The sequence below is a fragment of the Bidens hawaiensis genome, unplaced genomic scaffold (genome assembly GCF_021521415.1).
Source record: "Bidens hawaiensis isolate Kalapana, Puna unplaced genomic scaffold, B.hawaiensis_p1.1 tig00012555_1, whole genome shotgun sequence".
Taxonomy (NCBI): Eukaryota; Viridiplantae; Streptophyta; class Magnoliopsida; order Asterales; family Asteraceae; genus Bidens; species Bidens hawaiensis.
The window spans coordinates 127,214-150,570 of record NW_027492028.1 but is presented as its reverse complement, the minus strand read 5'-3'; the positions used below and the strand labels follow the sequence as shown (position 1 = coordinate 150,570).

The 23,357-nt window shown below is 34.3% G+C and overlaps 1 protein-coding gene and 1 pseudogene across 1 annotated transcript; one reads left to right on the top strand and one right to left on the bottom strand.

Moving 5' to 3' along the window:
* Positions 1-3,671: 3,671 nt before the first annotated feature.
* LOC143541355 (cell wall / vacuolar inhibitor of fructosidase 1 pseudogene) lies at positions 3,672-4,351 on the top strand (annotated as a pseudogene).
* Positions 4,352-21,759: 17,408 nt separating this feature from the next.
* Positions 21,760-22,832, bottom strand: LOC143541343 (uncharacterized). The gene is made up of 2 exons (XM_077034185.1): positions 22,376-22,832; positions 21,760-21,896 (listed from the first exon to the last, which is right to left on the bottom strand). The coding sequence occupies exons 1-2, from the start codon at positions 22,830-22,832 to the stop codon at positions 21,760-21,762; spliced, it is 594 nt and encodes a 197-aa protein (XP_076890300.1).
* Between the last annotated feature and the right edge of the window lie 525 nt (positions 22,833-23,357).

Here is a 23,357-nt window from a genome sequence, read left to right as displayed (position 1 = left end):
GCAAAAACATTTTATGCTACATAAAAAAGTCATATAAATAAAGGATTAATTTCATATGTACCATTTCAAAATGACAGATAGTTCATATAGTAAATCGTTATACATATGGATTGTAGTTATAATATTCGACTTCAATGATTTAATGATAAACACCAAGATATATATAATAGGTATTCTTTATGTTTGTAATATTTATACAAAATGTTGGAGAAAATTAAGAAAATACACTTTTTTTAAAGTTTCAATGCATATGAGAAAATTATCAAAATCCAAATTTGAAACCAATCTTATATAAAAAATTCTGCACTGTTGCTCGAATCCCAGCTTAAATATAATTTTTAGTTTACCATACAAATCCAAATTCTTCGCAAATGATGCATCTTTATTTTCTTTATTTGCAATTACCCATGACTTTAAAATTTTATTCTAACAGACCTGAAACTATTTCCTTATTTTCTTATTTCACCAATAATGTTAATAAATGAATCGGTTATGATTTACGTTTAATAAAAAATATTGAATTCATTTATTGAAATGGCTTAAAAGATAAGGACCATATATTAAAATTGGTTGAAAAAAATGTGAGGAGAGCTATGAAATTGACAAGTAGCAAAAGTGGTAGTATTTTATTAGAGTAGATAGATTTATCAATTTACCACACATCAAAGGAAAGTAGGATATTAAATTGTAGCAATTGATGTTCTTCAAGAACTATGTTTTCTGAGCTACACCATAAAAAATATTTTGATAAGTTTCAGAGTGCTTCTCGACTTTGTCATAATGATAACATAAAAAATAACATTTTAACCCATTCAATTTTGTAAATATTTTGTTTCATTTGAGCATAGTTTTACATGACATGCTTCCCATACAACGTTCTGATCACCATTGAATGGAAAATTAATGTTGACATAAATATTTCAAATTTGATAAAAGTTAGAAGCATTGATAGGCATGGGGGTGGCATGTCTGTAAGGCCCCCGTTACCGGTAGCCCTACTTTCGTGTTGGATTTACTCATAAACGCAGTTCTAAATATCATAGTTAATTAAAACATTCGCGGAATATAAAAGCTTTCATAAAACATTTCATAACAAAACACGTCTTGTCTTAAAACATCATTTTGTCTTTCAAAATAAACGAAACATTAAACTTAAACGTCTTGAGTCTTTCGATGCCAGCCTCTTATTCAGTGCCACGTGTCTCCTCAAGCGAGCTGCCTCATCCTACTCACCTGCGTGCATACTAAAAGTTAGCTACGCTGAGTGAGTTCTAGTTAATCATACATTATACAATACACATAAACTTATTTTCTTTCATTCATACTTTCATACTTTCATACTTTCTTTTGTATTAACTTACTTTCATATCTTACGTTATAAAGAGCATTACGCCCTACATTCCTCGAGTATTATTAGGGCTCGGTACCCTCCTTCCTCGAGTATTATTAGGGCTCGGTACCCTCCTTCCTCGAGTATTATTAGGGCTCGGTACCCTCTTTCCTCGAGTATTATTAGGGTTCGGTACCCTCTTTCCTCGAATATTAGTAGGGTTCGGTTCCCTAGTTCTCGAATATTAGTAGGGTTCGATTCCCTCTTCGTTACCATACAACCATACATCATACCTCGAGTATTATTAGGGCCCGGTACCCTCTTCGTAGCCATACAACCATCCTTTCATTCTTTTATTAACTTTATCACATTCATACACATAAGCATACATATCATACTTACCTTATACTTAGCGTTACAACCTGACAGTACGTGCAATATCCGAAGATCGTTCACGTACCGTCAAGCCATCATTCATACATATCACATCATTCACATAAGGCGTACACTTATCTCTTAGGATAAGCGTATTAACAAACATATCGAGTATGTACACAGCCCCGAAAACATAACACATAAATGGGGCTAGAAACTCACCTGAACACGGTTACGTTCACCGTTAATCGTACTCCCTTTCTTCAGTTGTGCACGGCTGACTGTATAACAAGTATACGTATCAATTAACTATCACTACTCATATCATCTTTCTAGTCTTAACTACTACCCACAACGAACGGGGGTCCGGGGGCAGCGCCCCTGGCAGCGGGGTCTAGGGGCGGCAGCCCCTAGCAGGGTCCAAGGGGCAGAGCCCCTGGCTGGGGTCGAGCTTAGCCGTAGGCGAAGTTACCAGTTAGGCGAACTTGGTCGTAGGCGAAGTTAAGCTTTGAAGGCGAAGTTAAGCTTTTGCAGGCGAAGTTATCAGTTTGCAGGCGAAGTTGCCCAGTTCGCAGGCGAAGTTGCCCAGTTCAGCTACGGGTTTGGTTTTTATCAAGCATTTTGGCGATTTTAATACCCTTGTTATGGTTCGACATCACCCACTAACGTTCCCTAACCATTTTCGGTCGTATATATATCCCGTATATACTATAAAGCTTGGATCTTTAAGCTTAAGGACATTCAAAAGGCTAAACGTTCAATAAAACGTAAACTTTAAAGGTCAAGAACATACCTTTAGCGCTCGTTCGATCTTGGTTAGCTTGTTTATGCACTCTAGATCTCGTGTAATAAGATCTAATACCAACTAACGTTTACTCTCTCTCGGGTCTTGCTCGTTTATGGTGTGTGTGTGTGTGTGTGTGTGTGTTTGGAGTGTAGAGATTATGATGGAAATGAAATGAGGGTTTAGGGTTTTAGCTTGGTTTAGGGGATATTTATATCCCTTAAAGCCCATGGACCTAAGGCCCATTCTCATTTAACCCATCTCAATTAATCTAAGTCCATGATCCGTTCTTTACTCGATATTAATTAATTAATAACGCGAAATCACTAAACGTAACTTTCTTTATTCAACATTATAAATTTTAGGATGTTACAATGTCGAAAGTGTTCGCAATCTTTTCTAAAATTTTAATAGTTTGAGGGGAAAATAGTCAATTTGTCAAATCCCGAACCTTTTGCTTATTTCAAAAAATGCCCTTAAAAATAAACTTGAAACCTGAATCATGCTTAAAATTCTAACTTTCATACTTTTGGCATTTTAAAGTCAACACTTTGAACCCATAACAAAATTGACGATAAATCTATTTTGCATTCTCAAACTTTAAAAAATACTCAAAACTTTCATTTTGACCCGTAACAAATTTTGACCTAAATGTAGTTAACTTGTGCCAAAGAATCTATTTACCAACTTTTAACCCATAAAATCAAATTTAACTTCCACAAAAAACCCGAAACAATTTTCATTTGAGAAACATGATTTGTTGTTGATTTTTGGAATTCACCAAATATTTTGAAATATATAGTAAAATAGTATGTTAATATTTATATTTATAAAAATATATAAATATTATATAAATATAGTGTAAAAAAAGTGAATAATTATTGATTTATTACAGATATTAGGGTATATTAATTTTGAAGATAAAAATTATGAGAATTAACCAAAACATGAAAGATGTTCATATTTATTTTACTTTATTAGAATAGGTAGATTCGTTTAAACCCACGTCACTCAATATTATTTATAGCAATCTTCTATTCAAACAACACTAAAGTTTAAAAAATCAAAACACTAACATCTTAAAACGTGTACAATATGCATCACAACTTGTACGCATGTCAATTTCCACTTTAAAAAAAAGAAACTTATTGGTTTATAAATAATAGACCATAACACATCACATTTCATACCAAATCAAATATCATCTTTCAATATGAAGCTTCATCTTCTCATATTTCTCTCTATTCTTCTACTTCAAACTCCACTAATGGCCTTAGGAGATAAAAGGTTGATTGAAACCACATGCAAAGCCACACCCTCATACAATCTATGCATGTCAACTCTCTTAACAAACCCCAAGAGCTCAAATGGTGATATTAGTGATTTGGGGCTCATCATGGTTGGTGCAACCAACGGTAAGACAACTCAAGCCATACAACAAATCAAGTCTATTTATAAGTCTCATCCGGAGCTAAGACGGTCGTTAAACGAGTGCACTCGGAGGTATATGGCCGTGGTCCAGGCCGACGTGCCCTCAGCCGTGCAAGCGTTGGATGGTGGGCAACCGAAGTTCGCGGAGGACGGGATGGCGGATACGGCTGTTGAGGCTCAAGCTTGTGAACGGAGTTTTAGTGACCGTGGTCAGAAGTCACCCATGACACAAATGAATAAAGATATAGAAAATGTTGCGAACGTTGCTAGAGCTATTATTAGGATGTTGTTATAAATGATGTTTGTGTTTACGTATTCCGTTAAAGTTGGCATGTGTTTAACGGCGTGATTGACGGTTTACATAATGAAAGGTGTAGTTAACTATAAACATGTTTTAGGATATTATGTGTGTTTCAAAAATGAAAATAAAAGGTGTAAAGTGTATAATTATTAATGTATGGACAAGAATAACTCATTAGAATTGAAACATTGCACATGATACAAACTTTGAGAGAAGACGCATGCTTTCGTATGTTAGAATAGAATCCACTCAATTCATTTAGGTATTTATTAAATGTGTGTGCGTTTAAAAGTAATATTATTTTGATGGAAAAAGTTACAATTAGTTATTATAATAATATTCACTCTTATATAGTTAACTGGCGAAATTTGGACGAAAACGCGGGCTCAAACTTTTTGGATGAAATTAGTAAGTTACGCTATGCATAAAAATATTTGAATGAAAACGGTTAAATTTAAACTACTGATAAGAAAACGATGAAAGGCCAGGGAATCCCCCAGTCTCTATTAAGCTTTCGTCCATAATACGGTTGCATAACATATATAGTTGTCACTAACACTCTCTGTTCATACTTACATAATAAAATCTATGGTAAATTGTATAGTTGTTAGTTGTAATACTCTATATCGGTGATTACTTGATAAAATCTATTGTAAATTGTAAACTATCGACAAACCTTTTGGCAAAGTCATGTTTTACTTCAGAGTACCACCTCCAGGCTTCATTTTCACCGATAAACCTCCAAACGATGCACTATTTTTGTAGTATTATTTTGATGTGGATATGCTACAACAAAAACGAGTTAATGACTGTTTAGAATGTATTTAAATGATTAATTGTTAAATGATTGGATGATTTTTTATTTCTAAACAACCATTTGAATCGTTAATGAGCCATGTGTTTATCTGATCATCTTCATTCTACTGTTAGAAAACCCATCATAGTTCTAAACCATTTTGGTGGACTATATAATTAGATATGATATGTATAGAGTTGTAGACGTGTTTCCATGTTTAATATACAAATATATATCATTAATGTTTTCGTAATACTATTTCATAAATGGTAAAAGAATGTATACGTGTTAATATTATGAAACTCAATTTAATGCATATATCCTGAATTAAAGTTTGAAAGAAATGTCTTATCTTATGAACAATTATTGAATTCATCATTTTTGCTATGGCCTACACTTGGGTGCTCCATATATATCTCATTCTTTTTCACAAAAGGAAGGTAAAAGAAAAGGTTAATCATATTATATGTAATGTTTTCAGATCCGGACCGGACGTCGACTCAGACGTCTTACCGGATCATAGGTCGGATTGACCCGGAAGATCAGACCGGACATTGACCAAAATGCATAAATAATTCATGATACATACATGGTAAAAGTATGTATCATGATTATATATACTTTTATAAAGAACAATAATAATAGTAAAGTGTATAATAAATTTGAAATGATTGTGTTATAAATTAGATATATTATTATAATATAATAATAGATTATATTAAAAAGGAATGTATGAAAATAAATGAGTAAAAAATGTTTAAAGTAAGTTATTATAAAAACTAAATAATAAGAGGATGAAATTGCAAATTATACTATACATAAATGCAAACCTATAGCTACAGTAAAAAGTATTCTGGTCCAATCAGTGGCTGTTATGTATTAAGTTTCTTTTTTTTTTATTATTTTCTAAATCTATTCTACAATTTATTGCTTTCAAACTAAAGGTAAGTAACATAAATAGTGGTTGATGTGGTGGTTTTATTGAGTTCTTCCAACTTGTACAACCCGAGTTTGAGTCTCTTGGAGGCTTTTTTTTCTTTTTTTTTTTATTTGAAAGTAATAAAAGTAACAAAAAAAGAAGCTTTTGTTGTGGTATTGTTTTATTGTTGCAACTTGCAAGTCCCAAGTTCGAACCTTTTTGAAGCCATTTTTTTAAAATAGAAATAGATCTTTGTATTTATAGATTTCATACTTAATCGCAACGAAAAAGTAAGATGATGTGGTGTTTTGGTTTTTAATTTGTTTTAAATACGTTAGTTTTGATATCGTAAAGACCGTTGCCGATACCAACCGAAATCGTGTCAACTTACGGAAACGACGGCCCTAGTATAACCAACACAGAACTGCCCAGCGCGTTGCGCCTGCGCCGGGTAACAACGTAGTTAGGTTAAAGGGAAAAAGTAAAAGAATAGTACTTTAGAATATAAAGGAGTTTTCATCTTTGTTAACCCTGACATATAAACAACAGCCGCCTCCGCCTTTTATTACTCTTCAATATCTCATTCATTTCTTCTCAATCTCCAATTCTCCATAGCCATGTCAACTTCAAGATTTTAATTCCCCATCGTCATACCACAAGAAGCACGCCTTTTGCCAGTGGAAACCAAGCTTGCTGCAATACTTGCCGGAAACATGCCGGAATTTTTGCCGATACCCTTTTTATTTAATAAAAAAAAGGGTTCTACCGAATCAACCGGCGGTTCACCGGTTCCGGGCGAACCGTGAACCGGCAAACCCGGCCGGGTTTTTAGAAAACGGGTATATGGTGCGAACCGGACCGGAGTGTCTAGCGGGTCCCGGTCGGGCCGGTTTGACCGGCCTGTCCGGTCCGGGTTTCAAAACATTGATTATATGTGCGTGCTTCGTTTTGACATATAGATATTAAGAAATACGTTGCAAGGCCAATGAGTGTTAGTTATCCTGGTATTTGAAGAAGTGAAAATTTTGACGGGAGTTCGCAAATTCTCAAGTTCAAATCTGAACTTAACTGGGTTTTATCGTAGTGAATTTTTTAACAACAGGTTTTTCTTCTAGACAGGAGATAGTGGGTTTAGGCTACACTACACTGTCTTCACTCTGCAGTCCCAAATGTATAGAGTCATCTTTTACGATCGAGTTACTCCGGATAATCAGGCCTTGTTTTGAGATAGGTAAAAGGAAAAAACAAAATATTATTAAATACTTGTTGTAGTTCTCAGAGTTGAATGATTGTAGTTAGGACTGGTTGTCCACGTCCTACTTTTTGTTGGAGACAAGTGTTGCTCTTTCGCACTCCCATTAACACACGGCATATCCGCCTTACGTTGCCCATTATTACCACCCGGTCCCTTTTATTTATTTTCAAATATTGATTGGATGATTACATATTTACATGTAAAGCTATTATAATTTGTGAATTGTACATAAGACTAGTTTTATGAACTCGTACAGTCCGACAGGAGTAAAGTGTTGTGAAAAGCAACGTTGAAATGTTGTAGCGAACTTGCGCGTAATAAAAGTAATAAATAAAACGAACTTATTTAACGATGCTTCATAACGTCCAAAGGCCTTCGGATCTTGCACGCTTTTTAACCGCTTAACAGGTATGATGGATCTTGTGGTCAGGGTCATCTCCGAGAATCACTTAAAATGTTAGGGCCCTATAATTATGTGAAAAACAATTTTACCAATATGGTTGCATTTTAAAAGCCCATATAAACCAAAAAAAAAAATTAAAAGTAAACAAGCTATTAAAATGACTCATAAAAAACATAAATAGTTTTTTTCTGTGAATAAGAACACCAATATTGTGAGAATTGAACCTATATGGAAGAAAAAAAAAGAACACCAATTAATTCCATTGTCTAACAAGTTTTCCATTTAACCCATGACCTTTAGTTCCATTGTCTAACACTCTTTTCATTCAACCGATAACTCTATTTGTAAGCTTTCATTTTAATACAAAATTATATATAAAATATAGCTGTATTCTTTATTAACAATTATGGGCCTCTTAAGAGAGTATGCCCGTGTACCTCACCCTCCCTTTGGGCCCGGCCTGCTTGCGGTACCATTGTAACAGAAAATCCTAATAAGGGTTGCAAACATTAAAAAAAATGTAAAGGTCAAGTGTAAATTAACCGACCCAAATGCTTATAATCAAGAATGAATTGATAATAGAAACACAACCGAGCACATGATATTTAGGGTAAACCTCTCGTATTATTATAATCAAGAAACTAACTCAAAACTTGAATACAATAATCACTCTCATAATACAATAACTGTAACCATGGTTATGTATTTATAGGGTGACCCAAACTTGGTCAACAAGTAATTACCAAATATAAAGAACCCTAATTGAAACCCCATAAACCCATTACAGCATTAATGAATTCCATAGACCCAATAGGTCCAACCCAGCCACCTACATGTGACGGGCCTAATAAGAAGGAAATTACCAGCAATCACCCCCTAATTTCCGACTCGAAACTAGGAGATCTTCAACGCCGAGCAATCTTCTCATGCCATCAAACTTGATTCTCGCAAGTGCTTTCGTAAGAATGTTAGCTTGCTGTTCCTTGCCACTAATGTGCTCCACCGCTAACTCCTTCCACTCCACACATTCCCGTATATAGTGAAATCGGGACTTTATGAGCTTGCTCCGACTATGAAAAATGGGATTTTTAACCAAGGCGAAACACATGACATAATCATCAAACTTAACTGGTGCAATCGGAGCACGTGTAGATCTTTGTAAGTTAATTTCTGGTTCATTAGGTGTTGCTGTCGCAAAATCAGTTGCTGCTGGTATCGCTAAACTCGTTGCTGAGTTGTTGGAATTAATGACCAGAGTATCAGAACTTATCGTTAAAGGTGCTGATGGGCTGTCTGAATTAGCGACATAAGCTGAAGATGTCGCTGATTCTATTGCTGAATTTGGCGACAAAGCTGAATTTTCGTCGCAAATGATGTTGCTTCCCACATGCTCGGTTACAACTTGCCCAACTTCGGTATTAATAACCCCGTTCCAATCAACCCAAAATAAACCTGGTGTTAGCTCCGTTTCTTCATTGTTTTGCCTCGAATTGGACCAAACCCACGTCTTTTTTCTCATCAAAAATAACATCACGAGCTATCACAGCGTTCTGGGCCTTCAGATCAAACAACCGGCAAGCTTTGGACCCGTTCTCGATTTCGATATGCACTAAAATCCTAAAACCATCGTCAAGCCTTTTCAAGTGACCCAAAATTGGCCAACAACTAATTACCAAATATAAAAAACCCTAATTGAAACCCCATAAACCCAGTACAACATAATGAATTCCTCCATAGGCCCAATAGGTCCAACCCGGTCAACTACACATGACGGGCCTAATAAGATGGAGATTACCAACAGATAACTCATATTAAAGAGCAACAAAATAGTAACGGATTATAGACATGAAGGCGAGAAGTATCAGATTTTACACCATCAAATATCATCTACCAAGCTTAGTGTCACACCCCGACTCAAGGCCTGGGCGTGACACCCATTAGTTGGTACCTATTTTGTAAATATATCAAAGTTGCGGGTTTATTTTAGCGGAAGTCTTTAATATTCATTTATAAAATTTCGAGCTAGAATGCCCATTTCTTATTATTGTAACACAAGGTTTTAAGGATTCGTAGATCCCATGCAAACAGTCTGACTCTAAAAGAGTTTGTAAAATTTTAGGGCGTATTCACCTTTTATGATTGTAATCAGTTTCTGACACTGATTCCTGTTTATGATAAGCTTCGGTTATTGACCCCTGTCTGTAATCAGTTTCTGTTACTGATTCCTATTTCTGAATTCTGATACTGTTCTCTGATTCTGGTTTCTGATTGATTGATTGATTGGTTGGTTGTTATCTCGGACCTATTGTAAGATAATGACCTTTGTATAAATATTTAGATCAATGATCTAGCTTCAGACTCATAGTTTGTATAGCTTTAACCTTTATAAATCATTTTTTTATATAAAACATTTGGACCTTTAGTCCTTTTGTTTATTCATCAATTATATGCTGGGTTTCTTTTTCAGGAAGAAACATCTACACTAAGTTTCTTCTTCAATAAGAAACATTACTATAACCTTTATACGTGAATGAATATAATATTTCTTAATCATAACAATATATTATTTTAACTATACCCTTTGTGTGTGAATGCTTACATTTCTTAATCATGAATAAACAATAATTTGTCTATAGCCTTTGCTTATAAAAAGTTATACTATACTTAACTATGATCAAGGTTCGGGCTATACCCCGACTATGGTTTAAGCCATTATAATAATAAAAAAATAATACTTAAGCGGAACCCCTACCTCCCACGGGTATTCGGAGTTAGACGTCTAAGACAAGCCCAGATACTGCTCCAACTCAGTCCACCCCTAAACCCTGTCCGGTCTCTGTTTCATCAGCCCAAGCCCATATCACTGATTTTGCTGCTCTCAACCAAGCAAATCTAAGCACTACCTTTGCGACTATGCACGCAAACACCTCGGATGACCCATGGCACATGGACACGGGTAGCACCTCTCACATCACTGGTGACCAAAGTAAATTATCTTCCACATTGTTGTCCAGTTCAATACGTTTTATTCTTGTTGGAAATGGTCGACGCATTCAAATCCTCGGATTGGGAAATAGAACTTTACCCACTTCCACCAAACCACTTCACCTTAACAATGTTCTTTACATACCTCTAATAATTAAAAAACTAATATATGTTCGTCAGTTCAACATTAACAACTGGACATCTATTGAATTTGACCCGTTTGGGTTTTCTGTGAAACATTTAATGAATGGAAGATTCTAATGAGGCATGATAGTGATAGCCACCTTTACCTAGTCACCAACACAACAGCTTCCACGTTTTATTTTCACAAGATTAAGAGTTTTGGCATAATCGTCCTGGACATCCGGTCCTTTCAGTTTTTAATTCGCTTATTTCTAATAATCTTATTTCTTGTAATAATCGTGGTCATGAACTTGCTTGACATTTTTGTCAACTCTCTAAGAGTAAACCTTTGCTATTATCTTTATCCACGTCACAAACTTTATTACCATTTGATATTTATTCATTGTGACTTGTAGACCTTGCCGGTACTAAGTAAATCCAGTACAAATATTATATGGTTTTGGTAGATGATAAAACATATTATACTTGGATTTATATCCTATGACTTAAATGCGAGACTTTCAACAAATTTACCAAATTTCACAAATATATTCTTACCCGTGACAATGAAATAACTGATGATCAATTTATAACATCTATACACATTAATAGACGCATGAGCAATGCAATTTTATCGCAAACTGAAAAGAAGGCAATTCAATGTTTGAAAAAGGCATTGATATGAAAGCTTGCGAGCAACCAACGCAAACGGGATGTATTTATGATAGTCTCTGAGATGCACTTCTTTTCGGGTTTTTTGTAAAATAGATTTTGGGTTTTGAGACTAAAATACCGGGATCAAAATTTTCAAAAACCCATTGTTTCAAAAAAAAAAAAAACACTTAATTCCCGGAAATTGTTTTTTTTTTCAAAAACTCACAAACCTCGGAAACTTATAAATTCCCAAGAAACTAAAAATTACCGAGAAATTAAAATTTCCCGAGAACTAATTCCCGTAAATTGTTTACTAAATGTTTTGCAAACAATTAAATCTTATAAAATTTTACAAAACAAAAAAATCTTAATTTGAATGAATTTTGATGTATCAGTTCTGATCAAAGGTGATGTGTTACATATACCCTATCATCCAAGTCTAACTAAAAAATTTTATTAGTTTTGCATTGAATGATACAAATGTCTCACTTCTACCCAAAGGTGATGTATTATGTTTATATCTAGCGAAACTAGCTTGTGCATAATTAAAATAATTTTCTCACTTCTGCCCAAATGTGATGTGTTACGATTGTTTTGCACATATACTTAAATAAATTTTAATTCTACCCAAAGGTGATTTATTTTTTGTTTAAGTAGAATTTTAATACAATCTATTAGTTTGATGTTAATAGCAGACAAATCACAACTTCAATAAAAGAAAATGATCCTCACATTAATGATCTTTTATTAATCTAATGGTCATAAATTTTAGTCTGTCTTAATTTTATATTCCATAAAATTACTTACTATAACTTTCTTTTCTGATTTAGTATCTCATCCAAATCATCCACTCCAATATTAAAACATAATATGAGTTTTGCATGATAAAGAGTTTCAATAACATTTAGCTCTTCTTGTTTTTTTACTATCTCTCAAGACATTATATGACAATTTCGTCGCTCTTTCTAATAACAATCATACTATTGAAAACTAGAGCATGACAAACGGGATGAGTCAAATAAAATTTCTCTTATGATTAGCAAGCACTCATTTAAATAAATGTTATCACTAGAGTTATTATAGAATAAGTTTTTCCCAAGACTGATCTATTTTATGTGAAATAATCAAAATAACTTCTAAGATACATGCATTCCTTCTCAATTCTAACCAAAAGGTGAAATGGTATCCCTGAATATATCATAATGTACAATACCATGATCCATAAAATTAAGGGCTTACACATGGAAATAAGCACACTCTTCTAATGCATTGCATACTAAAATTTTCTACTATTAAAATTTGTTGCCTTAAAAATCAACTATAACACTAAGAAGTACCAAAGAAAAATGTGTGTGTGTTGAGCAACAACATATGTAAAAGAGAAGAATTTGGAACTAGAAATAATATGTTATTCGACTCACTACAACTAAAACCTAAAAAAAGACAATTCATAGGTCCATGGACAAAATGCAAGTATTACCTCTAGCTTTAAGTTCTCCAATGAGAAGTTTCACTGCTGAAATATGCCATTAGACTAGGGATTAACAACAATAGTATCCATAATTCAAAAGAATTGAGAAGCCATATTCGTTCTTAAGGATCTAGTTCATTGATGACAACAATTGATTTGATGATACAATTAGTAATACAATTAGGTGTACGAAGTGTGTGTGTTTCTTGAGTGATTTCGACAGAGTCACGAGAGGATTCAATAATAAAAGAACTTCTCATTAGTTTAGAATACTTTACAGGGATATATATAGGCGATGAGGTCATTCGTTAAACATGCCTTAATGAATGACACTCATTCGTTACAAAATACATTAAGTAATACGAATGGCCCACATTTGTTAACAAGTTTAACGAATGACCTTTACATTTAGCGAATGGGTCACATTCGTTAATTCTTAACGAATGTGCCCTACATAACATAACGAATGGGCTATAAAATTACCAAGACTACCCATATACATTAAAAACTAATATAATAATACTTTACAAAGACCGAGACGTAAAACTGTGTACTAACAAGAACAACTTACTAAAATAGGTAGTCGTATGTTAATGATATTTAAGTTCGCTAATCCTAAAATTCCAATTAACACATGATAGGTTGAGTCTAGTTCTATACGCGTCCTTACCATAAATCAATAAATAACTAACATAAGTGTTAGTGGTAAAATTTAAATGTTAAGGTTATTAGAACCATAATAAACTGTCTTCTAATTAAGCTTTTTGATACCTTACTGATTCTGGAGATTAATCAAAACTTAGTACCAATACTTAAGCTAAATTATGACAGTTGTGAGCTTCACATAGCCAACATAAAGTCACTCTTACCTTAAACTCTCATATTATATGTTAACAATATCTGGATAGAAACATTTATAAGATAGAACTAGATGATACCAGACACTCTCACAACTTTTGTTATCTAGCAAATGATAACTTAGCAAAAGACAAATTAGACTTATAAAATTCATCCATTAAAACCAAATTTCATGAGAAATTATGACATGGTTGATGAGGATTATTTTTTCATCTAATCTCATTCTCAGTGATTTCAAATCATGTGTTAGATGCCCTAAACATTACTTGGCTTAAAGAATTAGTAGGGTCACTCGAAGTTATATTTCATTAAAATTCATGGAACTTATTCCAAACGGAATATTCAAACATAATTTATCATTTAAAAGACTATCTGCTTGTATCTAATATGTATTCTATGGTCCATGGTTTTAAAGAGATCCATTCATATATACTTAATATGATTTCTTCTAAATATATCCATAAATTTCTTATGACATCTGGATGTTAAAAAAATCAAATCAAGTCTAAGATATCTTTGACAAGTTCCCACGCTACGCACATCATTGAAACTTCTCATGCAGCTCTTCTAGAGATATTAAAGATCAGTAGGAGCATTAAGTGTCTTGATCATTGCCTACAAGATTTGCAAAAGGTTGGGAATGAAAACTTGATATCATATCAATTTACATCTCTTGTACAATACATTGTTCCACGACATTATTTCATCAAAATTTATCTCCTTAGAAACTAATGCTACTCTTACAAAAGTTTCATTGTTGCTTAACTGTGGACATAATTAGATTCCTTACCAATGCTAAAGCAATCATTGTGACATTTATCATTTTCAGTTCGATTTATATTTGTTTTGTATTGTAAACCCCACCTATTTTGATTTTTGGATCTTTGGATATTAATAAAATGATGGATTTTATGTATGATCTTATTTCATACTTGACGTGTTGTTATATTACCATTACCGGTCCTTAACTCGCTTCTGATATTGTATACCTATTGTATATATTGTATAACCCTTTCTATTGTATAACCCTTCTTAAAAGGTCCCACGGATGGCGCCAATGTTGAAACCTAGTCCCGGTTGGGGTAACGTTTCTAACGATACTTGTGAGGCAGAATATAGTGTATACCTGGTGCGGTTAGATTTCCCCAGCACCAATAATTAGGCAGAATATGAAGAATTGTTAGCTGGCCTCAAAATGGAACAAGGGGTGAAGGCCAAAAGGATTAAAGCTCATGTTGATTCCTTATTGGTAGCAAATCAAGTTAGAGGACATTACAAAGCCAAAGACCCTAAGATGGTGGAATACTTAAGAAAGACACAAGAACTATTGCAAAAATTTGAAGGGTCAAAAGTAATATGCATTCCCAGAAGCTTCAACAAAAAAGCAAAAAAGTAATACGATCACCATTCCCAGGTATATTTTTAACTTTTTTGAGGCAAAAGATACAAAAGGTGTATTTTGAAGGGTTAAAGATAGTGATAAGCAAACTGGCTACTATGGCTTTCGACCACTTGGCCAAAGAAATAAAAGTAGAAGTCCTTCGGCATCCATCGATAGCAGAGATAGCGGTTGCTAGGACAGAAGTCTTAGAAGTCATCTGGATGACCCCCTTCCTCCTGTACTTGCAGGAAGGGATAATTCCAGGTGATAAAGATGAAGCACGAAAATTGAGGGTCCTGGCTTTGCAATATGAAGTTATCGACGGGTCCTACCTAGGACCTTCCCTCAGATGTATCAACTCAATGGAGGCCGAGTATGTAATCCGAGAGATACATAAGGGAATATGCGGGATGCATATGGGAGAAAAAATGGTGGTATCTCAAGCCATGAGAGCAGGATACTATTGGCCGGCCATGTTCTTTAGCGCTGTAAAAGAAATACAAAAATGTGACCCCTACTAGATACATGCTCCAGTAGGGCAAAAGCCTAAGTCAAATTTGATCCCGGTAAATTCTTTCTTGCCTTTTCAGAAATGGGGGATAGATATAGTGGGCCCTTTCCCTGAGGGGGCAGTAAAGGCCAGATATATAATGGTAGCGATAGACTATTTCACTAAGTGGGTGGAAGCCGAACCACTTACCACCATCACCAGGCAACAGGTAAAGAGGTTTGTGTGGGAGAACATTCTGTGTCGATTTGGGTTACCACACTCCATTGTTAGTGATAATGGGAAGCAGTTTGATAATAATTCCTTCCGTGATTAGTGCGATCAATTGAAGATAAAACAAGTATTCACTTCAATAGCCATCCCCAGGCCAATGGCCAAGTAGAAAGGGCTAACCGAAGCATAGCAAAAGGGATTAAAGGAAGGTTGGGAAGGCAAAGAAATTCATGGGTGGAGGAATTGCCCCATGTTTTATGGGCCCACAGGACCATGCCCAAGACCAACAATGGGGAAACACCTTTTAGTTTGACATATAGGGCAGAGGCAATGATACCATTTGAAATCGGATCTCCCACAAGCCGAACTCTTAAAAGGGGGGAAGGGAACGAAGAGGATTTGCGGTTAAACCTGGATTTAGCCGAAGAAAGAAGGGAAATGGCAGCAAGGGGAGAGGTGGAATACTAGAAAAAAGTGGAAAAATACTACAACTCCCAGGTCCGGGAAGTCAAGTTTAAAGAGGTAGATTTGGTTTTAAGAGAAAACGAAGCAAGCCGGAAGATAGAACAGGGAAAACTGGTGCCAAATGAGAAGGCCCTTACCAGGTTACATGGGCTGGAGGAAAGGGTGCCTACAAACTGGCACACCTTTCAGGAGAAGAAATACCAAGAACATGGAATTCTGCAACTCAGAAAGTACTACGCATGAGTTGGGCAAAAGAAGATGGGCTGAATGAATAAAGCAAAACCTCTCTGAGATGGAAATCATGAGAAAAAGATGTAACCGTCTTTTTTTTTTTTGTAAAATTTTAATGTAAACATGATTCAAATGGCAATGCATGATAAAAGTTTTTGTACCCAAAGGTATCATAAATGATTCAAGGAAAAGACTAAACATTGATCTCTCCGGGAGAAAGTAAAGAGATATACGAAAACAAATAACAAGGGATCACCTGGACAGGACAAAGTCCAACAAGCAATTTTGCATAAATTCCAATGAGTTCTACACACGAGTCAGCCTCGTAAAAACTCATCTAAATCCCATTTTCGTCACAAAAGACAAAACGAAGGCCTCGCTGATAGGCTCAATGGTTAACCAAATATCACCCAAAACGTTCATGAACTATAACTGCTAAAAGCAATTGCAAATACTAAAAGCATCACCAAACATTCATCATAAACATTCAAAGAAAACATGTTCCATACAAGTTATAACCCACATCGGGGAAAATATCAGAATAAGTTTGAAATTGTTCAACAGACCACCAAGACAAGCAGTAAATATAAGAAATAACCAATCCATGACAAAGGCACATCAGGGGAGTGGAGGGGGGGATCCATGATCGAAGACAGGGCTTCTTCAATGGACACTCCGGGATTAGAAGATATCTAAAGCAATATGGGTGGTACATGAGCGATAAAAGCCACAAAGGCTTCCTGAGCTTCAGCCTCAGCAGAGGCTGAAAAAGAAGGAACCTCCTGCAAAGGAGTCCATTGAGAGAAATGCTCATAACTAGCCCGGAGTCCATGATGGAAGCCCGATGCAAAGATGGCTCGATTCAAGGTATCCCTAGCTTTTAGAGTTTAAGGCTATCTCATAAACCTGACGAAAACCTGCAGAGATGATCCGCCCCTTCTCCTCTTAGAGTTTGGTTACAACCCCCTGTAAACCTGCACACTCCGGCTTCAACCAATCATTTTCTTGAGAAAGTTCGTCCACCTTCTGTTTCTCTTGCTCCTTGACAACCTCCATCTGTTTCACCAGCAACTCACGCTCAGCTAGTTCTCGATCCAAAGAAGTTTCTAACTCATGAATTTTTTACAAGGGAAGGAGTCCCCTCAACACGAATTTGAAGGGGCGAGGAATTGATACGATCCTATATTTTATTTAGTTTCCTTATTATACTTTAATTGTGTTTCCTTATTGTTTATCTTTTTCCTATTTTAATGTCTTTGGTTTTTCTATAAATTGTAATAATTGTTTGAGAAAAGAATAAGAAAAGTAATCATAAAATTGTCTCAAGTTCGGTTTCTCTTCTTTTCTTTTGTTCTTGGAGCCTAACCCATTCTACGGGTCTATTGGGAGATTGACCATCTTGAATCGGTCTCTATCACAATAAATGAACACATTGATTTAATGTGGTTTGGTCTAAATTGGTCTACACCTACGGTTGGCAACTAGCTACTCTTTATTTCAGTGATAATCGATTACAAATACACAAGATTATTATATAAAGATTACACTTAGGGCGCGTTCGTTTCACGGATTTTTTTTAAAGGATTTGGAATTGGAATTGGAATGGAATGTTTGAGAATCCCTATCATGTATTTGGTTGTTTAATATGTATTGGAATTGGAATCTTCTTCATTCTCGGTTTTTTTTTTTAATAAAAACCCCTCCAAAAAAATTAATAAAAAAATCATAACTCAAAAATAAATCAAAAATGAAAAATGTAAAAAAACTAAAACGTTTCCGCCTTTGCCCTCGTTCTTCAAAAAAAAACCCGACCCGAACCTTTTGACACTAACCCGTTCCGACCGAACCAAAACAACCCTTTTTTTAGTTGACTCATTCCGACCCTAACCCGCTCCGACCCAACCCATATGCCACCCCTAGTACTGATTAGAGTTAATAAAACAATCCTTCATTTTCCATAGTAATCCTTATAAAATAGGTGGGATTTAAAATCCCATGAAATGTGGGATTTGATGGGGTTTAGTTTCCATTCCCATTCTTTCATTTAATAAAACGAACATATCAATTTATGGGATTTAAAATTCCATTCCTTAGAATTTCTTTCAAATTCTTGAAACGAACAGGACCTTAAGGTTACTTGATAAAATAAACGGCCGACAATTAAGCTAGGGCCAGATGCCCCTTCTCTTCTTGCGATCTTGGTTGAACCTGGCCCAACAAGGGCTTCGAACCCAACGTGACCACCGCCCACCATTCACTCTTTTTCTCCTACCACCACCGTTTCTTGTGACTTCCAAAAATGAAGATCATGTTAGTTCAATGCCACGAATCAAACATAGGCGATTGGTTTCGAAAATTTTTTGTTTTTGATATCACCATATAAATATTATTTGTCAATCAAATAATCAGACGGTCTTAAACGAGTCCACAGGTTCAACCGAAAATTAGCTTAAACCCGTTTATATCAAATCCAAATCCAAATCCATGAATTTTATGTCGGGTTTTTACATGCCATAAATTCACACCCCCTAACTTTGAAAATCGAGTTGAATTGTTACCCGTCATCACAAGCTTTAGTTATAATGCAATGCAAACATCATAAAATAGCTATTAGAAAGGTCCCGAGCCCAAACCTATTTAATATGATATCGACTTTCAAAATGTGTGACAAATGGCACACCATCATTAAACCTTACATTTCATTAAAAAAAAATCAGATCATTCACATCCACAAGGACTTATCCATTTACTTTATCCTAGTGCTTTAATCTTTAATCATGGGAAAATTGCAATGTCAGGCCTTAGTTTATAATTCAAGTGAAGTGTTTAATTATACTTTTAATAAATACCCATGGACTCCTGAAATCTTCAATTCAAACAGGAATCTTGGCTGTCAATTCTGATACTACATAATTTGCTCATTTTCAAGAGACATAAATAAAGCATAGTGTTAAAACTTAGAACAGGGCATCTGTATTTTCCAACTACAACGTAGATCGGAAGCTAAGTGAGAGTATACAATTCGAGATGAAAAATAATATATAGAAAAAAACACTTACAAATTAAAATCTAAATTGGCTTTCCACAATTGAAATAAAAGGAACAAACACACCAAAATAAAAAAAATGCGCTAGTAAATTCATGATTCATGCGCTTTTACAATAAATTCACGAAAATCTGGGAAATCCCTTTTTTAGTCTAAACTAGTATTATTATTCACGCGTTGCAGTGAGAGCCTTAAATCATGAAGCAGGCCAAGTTTGCATTATATGTTCGGATGCGCAGAAAGTTCAACATGTAAGAAACACAAGAATGACCTTATGCTTCTTTTTAGTAGGAACAAATAACAAATATACAATGAACAATGACTTATATGTACAAAATCTATTTTGACTGGACTTATATGTACAAAATAAATTGAAGTTTTAACTACTCATTTGAAAAGATAACTCGACGCATGTATAAAAGTTAGTGGTTAGTATTTATGAATAGTAACTTTTGTGAGGTAACTCACACATGCTTTTTAATATATATATATATATACATATATAGGGAGAGGATCAAGAGAAAACTCACCTTTAGAGAGAAAACTAAAAAACTCCTAAAGAATTATTTTTAATTAAAAATAAAAAAAATATTTTCAAAATTTTGTTTTAGCCATTATTCTTATATTTTCTTATATTTCACTTGAAAAATATAAAAAAATTAAAAAATAAAAAAAAACCGCTGTAATGCACATACGTATTACTGTGCGATACCGTTGTATTACACATGTGTATTACTATGTATTTTTGAGTTTAATAGTGTTTTATTGCATATATTCAATATTTGTGTATTGTATATGTGTAGTAGTGTTGTATTATATGGAAAAAATAATAATAATAACAAAATAAAAGTCGATGTGGTGCACATATGCGTTAATGTTGTATTACACATACGTACTAATGTGTATTCGATGTGTGTATTAGTCTTATATTGCATATATACAATAGTGTGTATCAAATATGTGTAATAGTATTGTATTCTATGCAATACAAACAATTTTGCATATATGCAATGCACACTATTACACATGCGTACTATACCGACGAGGTTACCGACAAGTTTTTTTTTTTTTTTTTAAACTAATAACAACATATAAGAATAATGGAAAAAAAAAGAAACTTCAAAAAAAAAAAATTTAAATAGTTAAAAATAGTTTTTTAGAAGTTTTAGGAGTTTTTAAGTTTTCTTTTTAAGATGAGTTTTCACTAGAACCCACCCCTATATATATATATATATAAAATTAATGTGGTTTGCCAAATCATGGATCATGTTACACTGTTTACCATTTTTGTCCATTACACCAATCTCTTAGACATTCCACACCAGGGTCATTCATAGCTTATGTGGAGAAGATTTGTGAGAATGATGGAAAAGGCAAGTGTTGTGAAGGTTGAGGGGGATCCTTAAAGATCATTTATCAAGGATGGTGAAGGATTATGGTTTGTGAGTCCACCATATTGGTGATATGGAAATTATAAGATTATTTGTGGGGAAAATGGATATGTTATTGTTGTGGTAAAAATGTTTGAAGAAAAAATGAATGGAAAGTTGATGTGGCACGCTGACTAGACTGTTTGTGGAGAAAATTACTTTGAACGGATGCGGACAATCTTACATACTTCATTCATTCATTCATTCATTGATACAGATTAATGAGCTTATACTGGTAAAGAGTTGTACTAGGTTAGATTAAGGTTTTTCTCTAACTCATTGTTTACCAAGTTACTACTTACTAGTTACTACCAACAATATTTATGTGATGAATTCGACCACCGACAGTTGATACTAATAGGGACATTAATCAATGATAAGACGGTGTTATAATATTTGCACGCCCTATTTCTTTCAAATTCAAGGTCCACTAGAGTAAAAGCACTTCATTTATTGCTTTTTGTATGCATCTCATAGCATATGCACATGCATGTTTCATACATTGTACCTACAAGACCAAGGTAAAACAGTCTTTCCAACACTAGACTCATGAGTCCAAAACCATTTTATTGACTTTTTCCAGAAAAAGATATTTATGACAAATGAAAAGATTGTTATAATAACATACATAACCTAGAAATTAAACCCTTTACATTAAAACCTTATTAGCATTTTAATCCTATAAAACAACCAAAAAAAGACACCTAATCTTGTTATGATTCATAGTTTAATACCAAAGTACCGTTGACTGTACATGTGGTCAAACTTAGTTTATCAGCATTTCATTGGTCAACCCTTTATTAAGTTTTATAATCGGGCGAACCCGAATCACTGGGAGAGATATTGAACTGATTCTGTATAATTGTTAACCCGTTCACGTTGCTTTGACCCGTTTGACCAGGACCTTGACCCTGAATCGTTACACCGGAATTTTGGCCTGAAAATTCAAAAAGTATAAGTTTAGTTTACAGACTGACTAAAAAGGTCAAACTAGAGAGATACTAGAAATAATAAGTTTTTATCTTTTATGCGCCATAACTTTTTTTTTAAACGTGCGAATGATTAAAGATTTTGGCGTGACCCTAGAGATATTTTCATGTAGGGTAGGAAGGATTCAGGCTTGGTGATTTAAAATTTACTGGCACTCAAGCGTCACATGTAATGTTAAGCCAAAATTTGAATGTTCTATACGCTGAATCAAAACCGATTTTTAATGTAGGGTAGGAATCATTCATATGGTTAAGGATACTTGAGTGTCACATGCAATGTTATGCCAAATTTTGAATACTCTATAACTGTACAAGCCCATTTTCATGTAGGGTATGCATTACATAAACAAAACAAAAATCATTATATTTTCTATATTTAAGATGCTAAAAAGCTAAAATAGATATTGAATAAATAGTGATTGATTACCTTGAAAAAGTATCATTATGAAGAAGATGACGGTAATCAGCATTGCAAAAAGACTGCCATGTGATGATGATGAAGAAGATGATGACGATGCAAGCTTCAAGTTTTTCTTTTGTTTGAGTGCCTTCATGCGCTCGACTCGGGCCCTTTTGATCATGGCGATTTCAGTAAGCTCTTTAACAAGCTTTTGATCAGAAGCATCTAACGAAAGTGGCCGAGGTGGTCTTGGAGGTTTTTTAGCACTCGAAGCCTTTTTAGACTTAATAATATTATTCTCTAACGAACCCTCACTGACAGTTAATGAATCTGGTTTAACTGAACTATCATCTTCTACACTCATTAATCCATCACATAACCTAGATAAAACCGTTTGATCCGGACTGCTATGAATTATACCCGTACCACTCTCGAGATCAACATCAAAACTGTTGTCGTGTTCTTTAGAAGCCAAATGATCCATTCAAACAACTTGAATCAACAATCTAGGGTTCTGAAGCTTAAAATATTCACAATGGAAACAAAATCCTGAATGCAAAATTGAAGAAAACAGTTTAAAGTTATTATAACACGTTATATGAATGCAGATAGATGATTTAAATAGAAAACTGTGTTTTAGTAATCACAAAGCAATGAACAAGCCTAGAGTTGACATTAATATTTAAATATTTTATATACTGGAACACAGATTTCATCAAATTGTGTAATTTGCCTAACTTTCAGTCAAAAACAAGCAATCAAAACCTAACTAACAAATTGTCCGAAACGGTAGAATTGACCGTGAAACCAAAAAGAAAAACAATCCGAAACCGAAAAATTCGCCCGAAACAAAAACTGACGGTTTGGTTTTATGTTTTCATAAAAACCAAAATTACGGTTCAGTTTTGATTTTCTATGTAATAAAACCCGAAAAAACTGATCCAAACTGAATAACATATTTTCATTTTTTACTTTTTAGTTTTTATTTTAATAATTTGTATGAATTTAA